Source organism: Xyrauchen texanus, chromosome 6 (assembly GCF_025860055.1).
Source record: "Xyrauchen texanus isolate HMW12.3.18 chromosome 6, RBS_HiC_50CHRs, whole genome shotgun sequence".
Classification (NCBI taxonomy): Eukaryota; Metazoa; Chordata; class Actinopteri; order Cypriniformes; family Catostomidae; genus Xyrauchen; species Xyrauchen texanus.
Window position 1 is genome coordinate 28,333,193 of NC_068281.1, and position 18,001 is coordinate 28,351,193.

An 18,001-nucleotide genomic window follows, 5' to 3' on the forward strand; every position below is an offset into this window, starting at 1 on the left:
TAACAGCTGAGCCGCTTGAGTGCAGGCGAGTCTGGGCAATTTTGATTCAATTAGTATACGTTATAAGCCAGTTATAAGCCAGTTTTTGTTAAAGTAAGAAGTCTCCACTATAGTACAGTTTACTGTTTGTGTTTATATTCGTGGGCTGACGTTGAGGATCATGAAATAACAGTGTTGCCCGTTGCATCGCGGCATGCCCTATCTGTGTTGGATTCTTTGATGGGGCTTTTAAGAGTGAAGATGCCGCCGAAGTTTCAGCTACTGGCTCTATTGGCCTTCGCGATTGCCATGATTTTCTTGGAAAACCAAATTCAGAAGCTTGAGGAGTCACGGGGAAAGCTGGGTGAGAATCACACTCCTTTACTCTTAATGTCACGTCCTGGTGTCAGTCAGCACATTTTATTCATTTGTTAGAGAATTTACTGGGTTTAACGAGCATTCGTGTGTTTTTTTGTGCTACATGTTCCACCATGTCTAAGGCAGCAGCTGTATTTTCATTCAAACGAGATACAAGATCAGTTTACTCAGTTGTTGTGCAATGGATATTTTTGTACGTCAGTATCCATCATGCATCTGTTGCACATTAAATGGAACTGCTGCATCAAACATGCCACTATTGCACATTAAAGTAAGTAGTTGTCCATTGCTTCAGGCTGGTCAGTACTCTTGGAACCCATTTAATTCTGTAAAGTAACATTTCTTATCTTTGTTACAAAAGAATTATTAAAGTAATCAATATACAAGAAGGTTAAAAATCTTTGGAGTTTCTCTGCTGAGTGTTCAGTTGATTTCAAGGTGTGATTTCAAACACAGGCCAAGTGTCTAACAAGTTCCTGAGCCAAGTCAAACCCACATGCCTAGAGTGATTGGATATGGGCTATTTCATGTCCTGAACTGGATATTTTGAATGCTTTACCAATTGGACTGTAACGCATCACTTTTGCTTTGTATCTGTTTCACAGCACCTTCACAGAGATGCACTATATCTGTGCCACTCTCAAGTTATTATAATTCTTTGTTTGTTTCTTTAAATAAATTACATTAATGCCTGGGTAGCTCAACAAGTAAAGACGCTGACTACCACACCTGGAGTCGCAAGTTTGAGTCCAGGGTGTGCTGAGTGACTCCAGCCAGGCTTCCAAAGCAACCAATTGGCCCAGTTGCTAGGGTGGGTAGAGTCACGTTGGGATAACCTCCTCGTGGGCGCTATAATGTGGTTCTCGCTTTCGGTGGGGCGTGTGGTGAGTTGTTAGTGGATGCCACGTAGAATAGCATGAACCTTCACACGTGCTAGGTATCCGCGGTAATGCACTCAATTTCAGCCACGTGATAAGATGCACAGGTTTATGATCTCAGATGCTGAGGCAACTGCGATTCATCCTCCGCCACCCAGATTGAGGTGAGTCACTACGCCACCATGAGTAGAGCACATTGGGAATTGGACATGCCAAATTGGGGAGAAAAGGGGAAGAATATGCTAAAAAACTACTTGACATTGTGGTTTAGTTTGGCTTAGCTGGTTCCCACCATGTTGAGTTATTTATTTTACATCAACTAATTGCCATTGCATATCTACAGAGAAATTTGAGACAAGTTAGCAGCCAGAGAGGTGAGCGAGAGGTTTTTTCCAACTGGTTCTAATAACTTGAGTGAGCAGTCCATCTCAGCGCTGGTAAATTGATATTGATTATGAACCTGTCAGTCATCCTCATACACATCTTGGTTAACTGTAAGACATAGATAGTGTAAACTGTTTTATAAATGTGCATCAATAGCTAAAGAGTATTTTCTCACTGTCCTTTATGTCAATTAAACACTTTGATTTATCTCATTTTTCCATTTACTGTAATGATGACAGCTTACAAGCACTTTCACGGTTCATCAGTATTGGAAAGTTATTTGATATCTAACCTGATAAATGTTTGTCTCCATTTGCTAATGGAAGTTCCGGGATTCCCTTTGAACACAGTTCAGTTTGGTACTGTTTTTAGCCCTGATGTGAGCTGTGAATGAATCAATGCCATGTATTATGGCTTGGCGCACACACACACTACTTTACATTTTTGGATCCAAAATAGCCGTGTTTATGAGGTCTAAAGTCACTTTGAAAGCACTGTTGATTGTTGAAAAAGATTTAGAAGTCAGCGGATGGCATAAAGCCTAAACAAAATATTTCTCCATCCTCCAAAAGATCTGATTGGAGGGTTTATATAAACGATAATGGCATTAAGTACACTATCCATGTACACTGGATTTGTAGATTTGCTACAATTTGTAGCATAAGTCTTTACCACTCTAACTTTTTTAAATGAAAGACAAATACATCTTTGTTTACATGTGACGAACAGAATTTCAACCAAACAAACTGAAAAATTAGTTTTGGAGTGCTTGCATTGCTCTCAGAAAATTACAGTTTATAAATAGGCTACTAATCTTACACATGTGTGTAATAAAAATTCAGAATCAGTTGGTAGATTTTGTGTTTACCCAGATGGTATAAGTACTTTATAAGCCTTAGACTTTACTGTTTTACAAAAAATTAAAGATTGAGACAAATAAGATTTAGCAAATAATAGCATGCTGTTTCAAATTAACAATTATATCACTGTTTCTACTTAATTTACTTGGCTCTAAAAAAAATATAATAACTCAGTCATGAGGTCAGTCATTAAACTTGATTCGTTGAAGAATAAAGCTGCACTTCAGTTATTCATATGCACAAGGAAAAATTACATGAATTGAACAGGATCCAATTAGACTACTAATGTAACACTAATCACCTTAATGGTGACTTTACATGAAACGGCTATTTATAGTAAAACAACATCAATAACACTGAAAATAGCAAAAATCTCTATGAATTGTTAATAGTTATAAACTTATTAAATGCCAATGTAAGTTCCTTTTGGCCAAACAAACATGCTTAATTTTTTTAAACCGCAATGGCTGATGGCTGTTCCCCAAAATCTCAGTTCAGTACTTTATTGTTTGAGTTGGTAGTACTTCAAATCTTAATTTTATGGATTTCTTTCAGGAACTTGCGATTTACTTTAATGTGACTCTCTAAGTTCAGCTTTTGTGTTGTACACTTTAATGAAAATGAAGTAAAGCTGAAAAAGTCATAAAATATTTACATTTTTGAGTTGAAGCCATACAATTTCATACGTTATGATGGTTGAGCCAACAAATCAGGTTTTTTTTTTTTTTTGTGTACTTGCATTTTGAGTCAATTTATACTGCATTGTTTACACTGAAGACACCAGATGGGTTTATTCTTTTGTACTGAAAATGCCACACTATCCCATTTACACAGCCTTAGTCGTTCTGTCAAGGCAGTAAACTTGCTGCATGAGAACTGAATTAACAGACCTTGGTTATCAAGGATCAACATAAAAATAGCCCCAAGGTGACCTTCATGTTGTCTCTCTGAATCATTGAAAAGACATCAGTCAGAGTAAAACTCGTCAGGTTTGACAGCTGACCGTGATAAATCCTCCTCCCCTCCAGAGCTGCTCGACACTTGTAGATATTAAATTTCATTCGCTCATCATATTATTTTAGGCCTTAACTGTAACAAGACACCTTTCCCATTAAGACGTTTTTGCAGTGTCATTTTACATTCATGAGTCATTATGTTTTAATCACTTTACTGTCTTTAAATGTAGTATTACTAATTAATTAATGCTTAGGACACAAGTAGCTTTTCTGCGTATGTTTTTCCCTGTTTTTTAGGAAAGTACAGACATGAATTGACTGAAAGACATGATGGCAAAAATTATTTTCTAATGCATAAAGACAGAATACCAAAAAAAAATGCAGGGACATTTCTTTCTTGGTTGTTGGACTTCTGAAGTGGTGCTCATCATTAGAGGCACAGCGTGTGAACTTCCAGTCTTATAGCATCAGTTACAGCCTGAGGGCCCTTTCACTGCCTGTCCAGTTTTAAATGAACACTTTCATTCAGCATAATGCAGCAGTTTTGTTTCCCTTAAGTAGGAAATAGGTAATGATTTTAAGGCATTTTTCTCATTAACTTCCAATTATATTATTACATTAGGCTGGGTTGGGAATTGCAGTAGTAATGAGAAATAAGATGCTGAAACAGCCTGGTACACGGTTTACCCATAAATGCTTGAGCTTTGACTCTTCTTTTACCTCAAAACAATTCCCCATTGCAGCTCGTCACACACAAATCAATTTAAGGTTGGTTTTGTTATATAGTGGAGGCAAAAGACTAATACAAGTTTGTGAATTTCTTTAGTGCAGATTAGTCTTATCTGGCACTTATCACGAATAGGGTACACTTTGGTGACTTATTATTTATTTTTTTAAAACCATAGCCACAAATCTCATGTTTTTTTTTCATATGTGAGAATCAATTATCAAACATTAAATTAACCCACAGTAGCATGAAAAGTAAATTGTCTGTACCCCGAACCCCTGCATTTATCAAGCTCAGCCACACAAGCCTGTCATCCAAGTTATTATGTTGAAAAATTAAATACAATTGAATTATTTTTCTTTAATGAATTGGAAATATAAGTTTCTCAATAACAGCAAACCTTTGTTTGGTCCTAAATCCAATCTGGCTGGTGTCTGTTGAGTGAAATCTCAATTTAGGCAAAATTTGTAACCCTGTTAACTGCAAATCTGTAACCCATTCTGTTGTAGTTATTTACTTAATGTTTAATTACAAGTTAAACAAATCACATTTTTAACATTTAATTAGTTGTTTTTATCATTTATGTCATAAGACATTTTGGTAATAGGTTTACAAAAATTGCACATTATCATATAAAATTAATACAAAATAAAATGACCAATAGTATTAAGTCTTGTTGGAAATTTCTGAAGGTTAATTACCTCCTTTCACTGACATTGGATGAAAAAAGGGAATGACTTTAGTTTTAGGACTTTATTCTGTAATTGTTTTTATAGAAAGTGTTTTCATAGAAAATTCAGTTTCCTGATGATTATAAAATAGAAATGCCATTCGCAAGAGCAGCAAGATCCTGTCATTTGTCGATGTCGGGTTTGACATCATAATGTGGGACAGCAACAGTTGTTGTCATGGGCAGCACCAGTTGTCTGTGTGTGATGGCTGGGGACTGGTTTTTTGAACAAGAGCAGTCACAGAGGGAATGTGCTGTGGTTGGCTTGACATCACTTTACAAGAGCAGCTGCCCGGACACCAGCTTGCATGCATTCACACACTAAGTGTCACCACATGACCACTGTCTATTGTCCATCCTGAGATCCCAAGAGTGTTATGAGTCCAGAAGCCAAATTTCCTTGTCTGTTTTGTCTAATTAAGTAGGCATAGTTTTGGCCTGTATTTTGCATTACTCAAATATGATATTGTGCATTTATTTAAATGATAAATATTCATTTAGCAGATGCTTTTATACTGCAAAAAGAGGAGTTGTACAGATTTCAGTAAAAAAAAAAAAAAAAACTTTTTTATTCCATAATAGTGTATGACCACCTTTTCTTTTCAAAGCTTCAGCGAAACAGATACAGTGGGGTTCATAGTTCTGAGAATTCAAAACATTTTCAAATATGGATTTCAAAACTTGTTCAAAACTTAAACCTGAAAAGAAACAGTAGGTTTTAGGATTTTTAACAATGTAAAACAAAACCATGTTATGAATTAATGTGATGAACATAATATGAATTAGAAATACTTAAGATGCTTAATATTTAAGATTAAGGAAAGGTCAGATTTCTTTCAGGAAGATTCTTAAATCATGCTGGCATAACATGGATCATCAGGCTAAAACTGCCCATGCTGTCATTAAAAGGGGGTCATACAGTACCAAATACTAATACATTCTGAACTGAAATGTTTCACATAAATTGTCATAGAAATATTATAGTTTTTACTGGAAAAAACATTATTAAAACAGAAAAAAAGAAGCATTGTCATGTGTGGACAAGTGTTCCTTGGTTGTTAATTTTTAAAGGAATTCACCCAAAAATTTAAATTCTCTCATCATTTATTAACCCTCATGCCATCCCAGATGTGTATGACATTCTTTCTTCTGCAGAACACAAACAAAGATTTTTGGAAGAACATATATGTAGGTTCAAATTAAATTTGGAAGCTCTAAAAAGCACATATAGCCAGCATAAAAGTAATCCATACAACGCCAGTGGATTCATCAATGTCTTCTGAAATGAAATGCTAAGTGTGTGTAAGAAATTGTTCAATATTTAAGTTTATTTTTACTAAAAACGTTAGCTTCGGCAAGCTGTGGTATGCATGTTTATGAGTGTGGAGTTCAAACTGTCTCTTGCATGATGTAAGTGCGTTGGCATGCCGATATCTCCGGATCCCTTGGCTGGTTTAAAATCGGCAGGGGAAAAAAGTTTCACAACACACCTTCTATATTTTGAGTGACTTGATGGGTGTATTGAGTCAACAAGCAGCCATAGTTTCAGTCCCTCAGGATCATTGATAGGGAATATGTGAAAAGTCTTTCCTCTTGCGATGAGACCTGCAGACGTCATCTAACGTTTTTCAGTAGGTTAAGGCATCCAGGAATACACAAGGAAGCACCATTTTGAAAAAGAGAACCAATTCAGCTTCTGTATAACATTCCTCCTTTTATAAACAACAATGTACTTCTGTATTTTTCATTATTCACGTGTCAGTTCTTGCATGATCTTGCCATCACACTTATGTTACATGAGAGGCTGCATGACCTCGACCCTCATGAATATGTAAAACATACCACAGCTGGCCGGAAGCGATCATTTGTAGTATAAAAAGGTTTACATATTGATTTCTTACACACCTTGTATTTCACTTCTGAAGACTAATTAATCCACTGGAGTCATATGGATGGATCACTTTTATGATGGAGCATCAACATTTTGGCACCCATTCACTTGCATTCTTCTAAAAATCACAATTTGTGTTCTGCAGAAGAAAGAAAGTCATGCACATCTGGAATGGCATGAGGTTGAGTAAATGGTGAGAGAATTTTAAGTTTTGGGTGAACTATCGCTTTAGCCATTTATTGGGATTCTAGTATTCAGTAACTAGTAAACTAGACTAGTAAAGAAGACTCCGATATTAATTTACCCTTAGGGGATGATTTATACAAGCTCCAGTAGTCTTTTCAATTCCGCTCAACTCTCATATGTTACTGCAAGCATTTCTGTACATATATTGTATGGCAAGTTAATTTTTTATATTGCATTAAACATATATTTAAATGGATCATGCAAAAATGCCTCCTCATCTTAGAGGTCAAACAGATTTGTTTTGATCATCTCTCCCCCTACATTGCAGAACGAGCAATTGCCATACATGAGGTACGAGAGATTGAGCAGCGGCACATTCAGGAGTGGGCAAAGGAGGACGTGCAAGAGGAAGACAATATGGTGATCATCTACAACAGAGTACCAAAAACAGCCAGCACCTCCTTTACCAACATTGCCTATGACCTGTGTAACAAGAACCACTACCATGTGCTGCACATTAATACTAGCAAAAACAACCCAGTCATGTCCCTTCAGGACCAGGTCAGAGACTACTTTCTTCTCAAATTATCAAATAATGCAAGATCAGAGTCAGTAAGCCAAAAGTGTGGGCTTTTGACTTGACTTTGACCTTACTAAATTGTTGTTGTACAATTTGTGGATGTTCGTTGTCAGCGTTTCCCACTTGCAGCCATCCAAAGAGCAGATTATAATACTGAAAGCATCCCTATGTTTCCATTTATTGAAATGCCCCAAACAGTCTCTAAATGACAAAAAGCATTTCCTTAATAGTAGAGTACAGCAGATGTTCAGTATGATTGCATTATATTATTCCATGCCTTTAGGAGACTTAAGAGGCACATTTTAATCTTGTGAAACTCTAGAGTATAACTATTATTTTTAACTTTAAAACCGAAGTGTGTAATTTTATCGCTACTAGCATCACCAAACGGAATTGCAAAAATAATGACATTCCTTCTGTCTTCCATTGGTAAAAAAAACAGTTTCGCCCAAATCCACACAATTGGTTGAGCCAGTGTTGCTATGTTGGGCTATTTGTGATGCTCAAACAAACAGAGCTATATTTTGATGGCACCAAAGACACCAAGTGTTTACAATTTTTGGGGGGAATCAACCTACAAATGGCTAACTTGGTTGTCGCTGCATATTAAGCTGGAAAAAGAGAAATTATTTTAACATTTATTTGTTTTTTCCAGGTAAGATTTGTCAAGAATGTGACATTATGGAAGGAGATGAAGCCTGCATTCTACCATGGACACATTTCCTTTCTGGACTTCACTAAGTGAGTGACGTTCCCCACCACTTGCAGTGATCATGTATAGAAATCACCTTGATGCTGCTGACTCCTGGTGGATTTGAAAAGAATTGCTCAAGTCCTCTCACTGTATATTCTTCTAATCTATACAATACAATGATGTTGTTAGTTTTCAGTTTTGTTGGTCTTTAAATACACTTTAAGAGGAATTTTTAGAGTGACACAGAGACATTGTGTTTACCTTTCTTTTTTTTTTATTTATCTATAATGGCTTCGTTATTATTGTCTATATAGAGAAAGTATTTTAACACTGAAAAAGTTACACACTTCAACTTTAAAATATAGATGCTGTTCCTTTCTTTCTCAGATTTGGGGTGAAGAAAAAGCCTATTTACATAAATGTAATTCGGGACCCAATTGAGCGCCTGGTGTCTTATTACTACTTCCTGCGATTTGGTGATGACTACAGGCCAGGCCTACGGCGCAGGAAGCAGGGGGACAAAAAGGTCATTTTTAGATGAAGTGTCAGTATTGATGTCATCGCTTTGATGTTAAAGTCTGTTTTATAAACTCTAAGATCTTTGTGTTTTTCAGACGTTTGATGAGTGTGTGGCTGCAGGAGGATCTGATTGTGCTCCAGAGAAACTGTGGCTTCAAATTCCCTTCTTCTGCGGTCACTACTCTGAGTGCTGGTAGGCTGTTCAGTGTCTTTCAGTATACTTGAGACTTATTTTCTTATTATTTTCATCTTATTTTCTCATCTTTTTTTTCCCCCCACAGGAACATTGGCAGCAAATGGGCTTTGGAGCAGGCCAAATTCAACCTTGTGAATGAATATATGTTAGTTGGGGTGACAGAGGAGTTGGAAGACTTTGTTATGATGCTGGAGGCAGCAATTCCCCGTTTTTTTAAAGGGGCCACAGAGCTCTATCGAACTGGTAGGATTGCTTAAGGATCTTGACTTTATAAAAATTGTAGATTCATTTTAAATTGGGTTGTCTTTTGAAACAATTCGTGGGAAAAAAAAACTAAACGTAGAAACACAGAGTGTGATGATTATCTCATATGTGTGTGTCTCTGTCTGCCTCTAAAGGGAAGAAATCACACTTAAGAAAGACGAGTGAGAAGAAGGCACCCACCAAAGAGTCCATTGCCAGACTGCAGCAGTCAGACATCTGGAAAATGGAGAACGAGTTTTATGAGTTTGCACTAGAGCAGTTCCAGTATGTTCGGGCCCATGCGGTGAGAGAAAAAGATGGAGAACTGTATCTACTGGCACAGAATTTCTTCTATGAGAAGATTTACCCAAAGACTACCTGAGACTCAAAAGTGCTCCATAATGTTGTATACTGTTGTCAGAAACACTGGAGGGGAGAATACCTTACATTTATAGGTACATTCTCCTTACCTGTTCTCCATCTGGATTTGTACATTTAGAGGAACCGAATTGAGTAAGTACCACAGGAAAGAGTATGGGTCATATTACTAATACATATGATTTCAAAACTCTCAGCTGAGCTTTAAGTGACAGCTTTATCTTGCCATTATTGAAAACAACCTTCACATTTCTGCCATATGCTATTTGACTTTAAATAGGTGCTGCCACATTTCTTGAGAGATTTTTCTGTAAAATGTCTTTGACAGTGATTTAATAATTTGATGGTTATTGTTGTTCTGTAACTGAATGCTGCTGCTTGAGAGTTTTTATATCTTATTTTAAAGTGGAAGTCTACTAAGCACTCTGAATATATTGAAGTTCTTTATCAGGCTCAGAATGGTAATTGAGCCCTAGGGACAAAATGTGGAGTTGGACTTAACATTTCTGGAACTTTCAAAAGACTGTTTATGGAATGTATAGGGAATACACAGATTAGATTAGACAGGATTATTGTACATTGTTAAAAATATGTCATTCTTTGACATGCCTGAATCTTTTTTTATATATATAATCCCAACCTTCTGCTCACAAACCTGAGGTTCATTCCTTCATTTTTTTTTTTTTTCAGCAATTACAGAAAATATATTTTTATCTAAAAATATATATGTAAATACTGGTCATTTTGTTATGGTTGGACCAAAAGGTTTAAATACGGGAGAATAAAGGATTGAAGATGAATGTTTTTTTTGTTTTTTGTTTTTTAAATGAACCATGTCTACATGTGGATAATTTTATGGTTAAGGATTAATGGCAAACATCAGTTGTATATTATTATTATTATTAATTACTTATTTGCTTTTATATTAAGAACGTTATGACTGCAGTGTCTTGTTTTTTTGTTTTTGTTTTTTGTGGTTTTTTGTTTTAGCTATTTCAGTTTTTTAATTTTTTACATTTGCTGTTCAAACCTAAATCTTTTGTCAGTCTTCTTATTGCAACATACCATTAGTTTACTTCTTTACCATTGCAAGATCTTAGACTTTAAATGTGAATGTTCATTGAGATGTGAAAGAATATGAAATGGGACTGCTTTGTTAGGAATGTGCCTTTTTTCTATGACAAATTCTGTGACACAGCTGTTTCTACAGCCTGTGTAAATATGACTTGACATCAGCATGTGAATATTTTCATTTTTACATGTTCAAATTGATGGTACATTAGCATAGATTGCTCTTCAAAAAATTATGGATGTGAATTTCAACTTTGATGTTTCAAAGTTAAAAAGAAATGCACCACTGTAAAATATTTTTCCCTTTGTAATGTTACTAAAACAGTGAAACTGAAGTTAATTTGGATAATGTGAGGTCTCATATGTAATAAGTGTTTATGTTGATATTTCTTGCCACAGATTTGTGCATGTTCCTGCTATACAATCAGGGTTGGTAGTAACGGAATGCATGTAACGGGATTACGTATTCAAAATACAAGTAACTGTATTCCACTACAGTTACAGTTTAAATCATTGGCATTAAGTTACATTCAAAAAGTATTTTGATTACTGAAGAGTTTACTTTGCATTTTATTGTCATTTGTTTCATTTAATATTTAGTCCTTTCAGATGGAAAACATTTATACATATAAATAATTCGATCCAAAGTGCATTTGAACAGCAGTGAAACACTTTCTTATGATGCAATTCATAAAAAATTAATACGAACAGACAAATAAGTACGTTTGAAGCAGAAAAAATAGAAATAAACCTTGTGTAAATTGTCATCTTTATACTACGATAAAATGCTGTTTCTAGCCATTTTACATGCACGTTACCAGGCATGATCATATTTTTTTATCAGGATAATTTACATTAGATCATAATTTCTTTGATATTAGGGCAAAAATTGTATTCCTGTTAATTTTTTTATTGTTTTCCTGTAAAAACATTTTTTACAAATCCTTAAAACAAGAACAATTAGATTAATCTTGTTTTAGAAACAACACTGCATGAGAATGTATTTTTAGTGTGCATTTTGTCTTACTGTACTGGGAGAGTTTTTAAAGTCAAAACAAGTGAAAATAAAATCTACCAGTGCTGAAGAAGAAATCTAAAGTATTTAGTATGAGTGAGTGGTGGTGGCATAGTGGGCTAAAGCACTGAACTAGTAAGCAGAAGGTTGGTGGTTCGATCCCCTTTGGATAAAAGCGTCTGCCAAATGCAAAAATGTAAATGTAGAATGCATTACTGACCTTGAGTAATCTAACGGAATACATTACAAATTACATTTTACAGCATGTAATCTGTAGTGGAATACATTTCAAAAGTAACTCTCTTAACCCTGTATACAGTATATAGTTTGCTTAGGGAAGAAAATGGGTGCTGGAATTGCACATTTGCCCCCAAATCTTCGAAGACACAATGTGCATAGAACAGGTCTTTGTGACAAAATCAGTATTTTGAGGTATTGCAGATCATTTTGAAGTTTTATGGAGTATCAATGCAATGTATAATGAAACACAAGAGTAGTGTTTTTTTGTTGTTGCTGTCTTTGTTTTCACTTCCAAATGCTGCTCTATTCTTTGTTCTTCATTTAAACAATAATGAGACTGCAGGAGATTTGCTCATCTTTTCAGCTTACAACATCGAGTTTGATTTTAAAACAGACTGATTTTTGTGTATGTCAGCCACAATGAAGACTGTTTGATTTATTTAGAAGGTTTTTGCTGCTATTCCCCAAGCAATTTAATATTAAGTTAACAGCATTGTCAGTTTTTGTCTTTGAAGAATATTTTCCTTTTAAACAAAATATAAAATAAAGCATAATGACGCATACCGTGTACATGGTGCCTTCATTATGAGACAATTGCATTGGACATTAGACAACAAAAACTGTGCTTTTGTTTCAGTGCAAACTTTTTGTGTTAAATTTAATATTCTTTGCCTTTGATTTTAACTACACAAACACAGAAAGTGTCTTCCTTTTTGAAGAATATTTTTTCACCCACAAACTTCTTTAATCTAATAAAATTACCAGAATTGCTCTTTATCCAACATAAGTTTAACCCATTGGTCTAACCTCACTCCGTAGCACACCACAGACATTATTATATGGGAAATACTTAAAACATGCAAAAACAGAGCTTGCCTTAGCAATGATGTGCATTACAGCAAAATCTTCTCCATCCGAAATTAAATGAAGGGCTGTCTGTAGCCTCTGATGGTCATTGTCAGCTGTTTTTAGTTCCCCCCGCTTAGATCTCGATGGTTGTTTGAGCTGTCATAGCAACTAATAAAGGGCTATTCAAATAATCCCTTTCTGTATTTGATCAACCGTCAGGCTCCATTTTATAATTGTTGGGTATGGTCAATAAGAAAAGGATACATTCATTAGGGAAATTTTTTTTTTTATTTGTCTGAAAAATGTTTATTTGCCTGATCAAAACAATTGCACATAATTTACACACACACACACACATGTATACACACACACATATATATATATATGTACAATATATGAGTACATCCAATACATTCAGATACCTTTTATAAATAATGAAATCTGTTTTGCTGTTTGCGTGTGTTTAGCTTACTGTATGCTTAGACAGCTCCCACCCTTTGTCACTGTGAGCCTTCACCTGATACATCACAACATGTCTCTGCTCAGCAAACAATTAAAGTAATGGAGCTGTGGAGAAAATGACTTATTTTTCCATTACACCTTATACCATTAAACTCCCCTTTCTACATGCATATAATCATGCAATTTCAAATACTGTGCTCCACCATTAGATCAGCGACTGGGACTTCATTATATAAACATAATGATCTAGTAAACGGGGATGGGGGATATACTGCAGTAAGGGTTGGTTTGCTTTTACAAAGAAATTTTGAATCAGTGTAACAGCGCATGCATAACATTCAGATACATTTGAACTTTCAGATGCTTTCATGCACATTTGTAATATTGTATGATTCTATGCTTGTGTTTTAGTTGCGTTTCAGTGGTAGGTTATCTTTTTTAATTTAAATAAAGTGTAAAGTTCACAGACGTTAGAGTTCATACAATGAAGTGTATTTGCAAAAATAAGCAGGATTAAAAGGATAGTTCACCCAAAAATGAAAATTCTCTCATAATTTACTCACCCTCATGCCATCCCAGATCTGAATGACTTTTTTTCTTCTGTTGAACACAAAGATTTTTTTGAAGAATATTTCAGCTCTGTAGGTCAATAATGCAAGTGAATGGTGGCCATAAATTTTAAGCTCAAAAAAGCAAATAAAGCCATCATAAAAGTAATCCATACAACTCCAGTGGTTTAATCCATGGCAAGTGCTCTGTTCTTTGCTGTGGTGTGCTGGGGAGAGGGTGCTCGCATGGGAGATCTAAATCGAGTCAACAAATTGATAAAGAATGCAGGATCGGTTGTGGGGACTAAATTTGATATGATCCAGCGTGTGGTTGAGAAAAGAATACTCTCTATACTAAAATCAATCACGGACAATCCCTTACATCCAATCCATGCTCTTGGGGTGATCAACAAGAGCACTTTTAGCCATAGATTGATCGCACCAAAGTGCAAGTCTGAACGTACCAGGAAGTCCTTTGTACCAGCGGCCATCAGAATGTTGAATGATTTATGAATATTCACCTGTTACTGAATATATTGTTATTAATTCTGCTATTGAATATCCTGTTTTGAATATGCATCTGTTACTGATTATTCGATATAGGTATTATTGTTATGTATTATGTATTGTTATTGAGTGTTAAAGCTGCCGTGACAATATAATTTCCTGCAAAGGATCAATAAAGTATCAACAACAACAACAACAACATGTCTTCAGAACTTTATACTCTTTATACAGAACCTATAAAACTCCATTTGCAAACTGCCCTCCTAAGCACTCTTCTCTCCCACGATTCCTTCTTTTGTTTTTGCCGATTTGCCATCGTGCATTTGGCCACCTACTGGGAAACAGATGAATATGTAAGTCTGTTTTTACTATAAATCTCTACTTTCACATCCACATTCTTCTTCTTTTGTTTCATGGTGATTTGAATTCTCCATGCATTTCGCCACCTACTGGGCAGGGAGGAGAATTTATAGTAAATAAGGACTTATTGATCTGTTCTCACCCAAACTTATCATATTTCCTCAGAAGTCATGGATTTCACTTCTGAAGTAGTATGGATTACTTTTATGATGCCTTTATGTGCTTATTGGAGTTTCAAATTTTTCTGGTTCCCATACACTTGCATTGCTCTTGCATTGTATGGACCTACAGAGCTGGGATATTTTTCTAAAAATCTTCGTTTGTGTTCAGCAGATGAAAGAAAGTCATACACATATGGGATGGCTTGAGGGTGAGTAAATGAAGATAACATTTTCATTTTTGGGTGAACTATCCCTTTAAAATAAAAATCAGACAGCCTATAGAAATAAAAGTTTTTAAACGCAAACAGCATCCTACACAAACACAACACTCTCCCCCCTCCTTCCCTTGTGTGTGTATACTAGAGTGTGCAGATTTGAATTAAGATCAATTGACAAGATAAACAGTTTTTCCGGGTTCCCATGACTACCACTTTTCAACCAAGCTAATTTGATTGTATTTAATCTGGTGGTAAGCAAGTCAAAATGTCTATGGAGAATCCTAATAAAGATAGCTACACCGCGTGCGCGCGCGTGTGTGTAATTAGGTCATTAATAAGGGTTAAAAAGCCCTCATTGTAAAGGACTCCAGATGAGAAATATGAAGCAGCTCTTAAAAGTGTTCTCTAAAGTCACTTTGACAAATCAGTTTTGGTGTAGGCCTGTATATGGAGGCCAGTTTTGTGATTTACAATTAAAATGATCAGCTCGTTAAATATCAGTGGTCAAATGATGACTGCGCCATTGAGATGTCGATAACATCAATGATAATGCAGTATCTACATTTTTCATCTGCTCGAGCAGGAGACCAAAATTTAGGAGACTGGTGATTGGCTGAAACGTGCCTGACGTCACCTAACGGATGGGGATTGAAGTGCGTTAACGTAGCGCTGCGTTCAGTACAACGTTAACCTACGGGCTTCGCATGGGTATGTCATGTTAAATTTAAGTTAATGAAGTCTCATCTGTATTGATGAGATCTCTCTTTTTTGCCTAAAATAGACAAGATATGGTCTGACATCGGTGTCAATACAAATTGGTGAACTGAACAGAAATAAACAGGATTTATTTTCTAGTGCAAGGACGCGTTTGGTGTGAATGGCTCTTAAATGTGTAAAGTTACATTTGTGTACTAGTTAAACAGTAAGATGGCTTACAGATGAGGTTCAATCGAGATTGCCAGCTGTTGCTTGTCCAGTTACTATAATTATCTTATGTTCTCTGTTATGAAACATATGTTTCGTTTACCTGAAATCTTTTCAGGTAGTGACAGAAATGTCATGGTAAACGCTCATGTCAGAAAGGGGACTCTGGCATGGAATATTTCCAACCGGTTCCTCCTGTTTGCTTTGTATGGATACTGGCACTGCCACTGTCTCAAGTGTTCCTGCTGACAACCACAGCTGGCAGAAATGGGCTCTTCGTGTTTCACCAAGCATGATCCTCTGCAAAAGAGACTATATAAAGTCAGACTACAGGAACAACACTCAGTTTTGTTGTTAGCTGCTTTATGAATAACATTTATAACTATAATCCAATTTAATTATTCTCTGTTACTGTAACAAGACAAATTATTTGCTAATGGTGGTGCCTGCAGGGCTTGCAATAAATCCATCCGGGCACAGGGAAATGTTTTCCACGTCAAGGTAATCCATTTTATTAAACTGAGTCATTCAAATACATTTAATTCGGAAATGATAAACATTTGTAATCCTGGTTTATAGGCTTTATGATAAAGTGTATTTTTATTGCTAGTGTGTGTGTGTGTGTGTGTGTGTGTGTAATGTAAATTAGGTTAACCATTGGAGACTGAAAAGCAATATCTTCAAGCACCCTTGTGTCATAATACATTATGGATTGGTTTGCACAGATTGACCTTTCTTGTATATATGGTACTGTACACCTGCAATAATTTTGTTTGGGTGTCTAATAGTCCTAAAATTGTGCTTTACTGCATACTGAACTTCAGTGGGCTACCTCTGCAACTGTGCCTGCTGACAATACACACAACCCCATCATTCACTGGTGTGTGAGTGACATTTTTCTTTTAATAATGGGATAGCTGTTTAACTTTTTAACAGATGTTTCCTTCAAGCAGTCCAACTTTTTTACCAGTTAGCTAACTAATCTGGTTCCCTGCATCTTTTGAGAATTCTTTCCAGGGATATCAATGGGATTATTGTTGTTGTTTTGTTTTTTGTTTTTCTCTAATGTGTGTCATGTAACATGTACTATTTTCTTTGTTCATTATAATTAAAATCTTTCAAACAAACTTTTAAAAGGAACTCTGTTTAATCATTTGTGTTCTCAGTATTTGTGATCAATATAAGAAGTCTAAAAACTAAATGGACAGACAGTAAATCTATGCAAAACATCTCCCTCTGTTGGCTGAAGGAAAACTGTAACTATCTATAGTAATTTATTTGCATGACAATAAGATAAGCATAAATTAAAAAAAAGTGTTTTCGTTATGCTGCATTGCAAAAACTATTAGCGTAATAGTTATATGCAGGATTAAACATGCACAAGTATTTTTTTTCCCCCATTAAAAAATGTACTCCTAAAGACAAGAAATTTAATTTTGAAACATATGTATAAAATCATGAGCACTCACATGAGATGAGAACTTTAGTCATATCAGTAACCTTATAAAAGCTGTTTTATATTTCATGGGGCAGGGGGCCCATGGGGGCAGCCATTTTAAAATCGCATGACCAGCTGAATACTACTCGCTTAATCTCAGTAACCATCTTGTCATTGGACAATTTCACTCTTCGATTAAATTAAGCATGGTTGACTGTGAATAGTGAATTTCTACAATGTCATCTGTAACTGAAAACTATTGATTTTAAATTATGCTGCATCCACACAACTAGATGTCACTGTAAGTCCAAGTTGACACAAACAAAAAGATACTGAGTGCGCCTTTAACACCTTAAATGTTTGTAGATTGGAAATAAAGTTAAAAGTGGAAACTGAATTTTTTATATAATAAAAAAGACTACAAGTAAACCTATGTGTCATGGTAAATACCATTTAAGCTCCACTCCATCACCTGCAGCACATATTCTTCTTGTGACCCAGTCCACGTTATAGATGCTTTTAGCCTACCATTTGACTATGCTTCTGCCTTCTTTCTTTACTATTTGTCTCTCTTAAGTCTCAGTCCATATTTCTGACTTTTCATCTTTGTTCTTGATTTGCTATTATAA

The 18,001-nt window shown here is 35.5% G+C and overlaps 1 protein-coding gene across 1 annotated transcript; it reads left to right on the forward strand.

Moving 5' to 3' along the window:
- On the forward strand, positions 1-12,626 carry LOC127644959 (heparan sulfate 2-O-sulfotransferase 1-like). The gene is made up of 7 exons (XM_052128422.1): positions 1-343; positions 7,298-7,530; positions 8,205-8,290; positions 8,631-8,769; positions 8,858-8,955; positions 9,044-9,201; positions 9,357-12,626. Exons 1-7 carry the CDS (start codon positions 220-222, stop codon positions 9,581-9,583), a joined length of 1,065 nt encoding a protein of 354 aa, XP_051984382.1. The 5' UTR covers positions 1-219; the 3' UTR covers positions 9,584-12,626.
- The last annotated feature ends 5,375 nt before the right edge of the window (positions 12,627-18,001 follow it).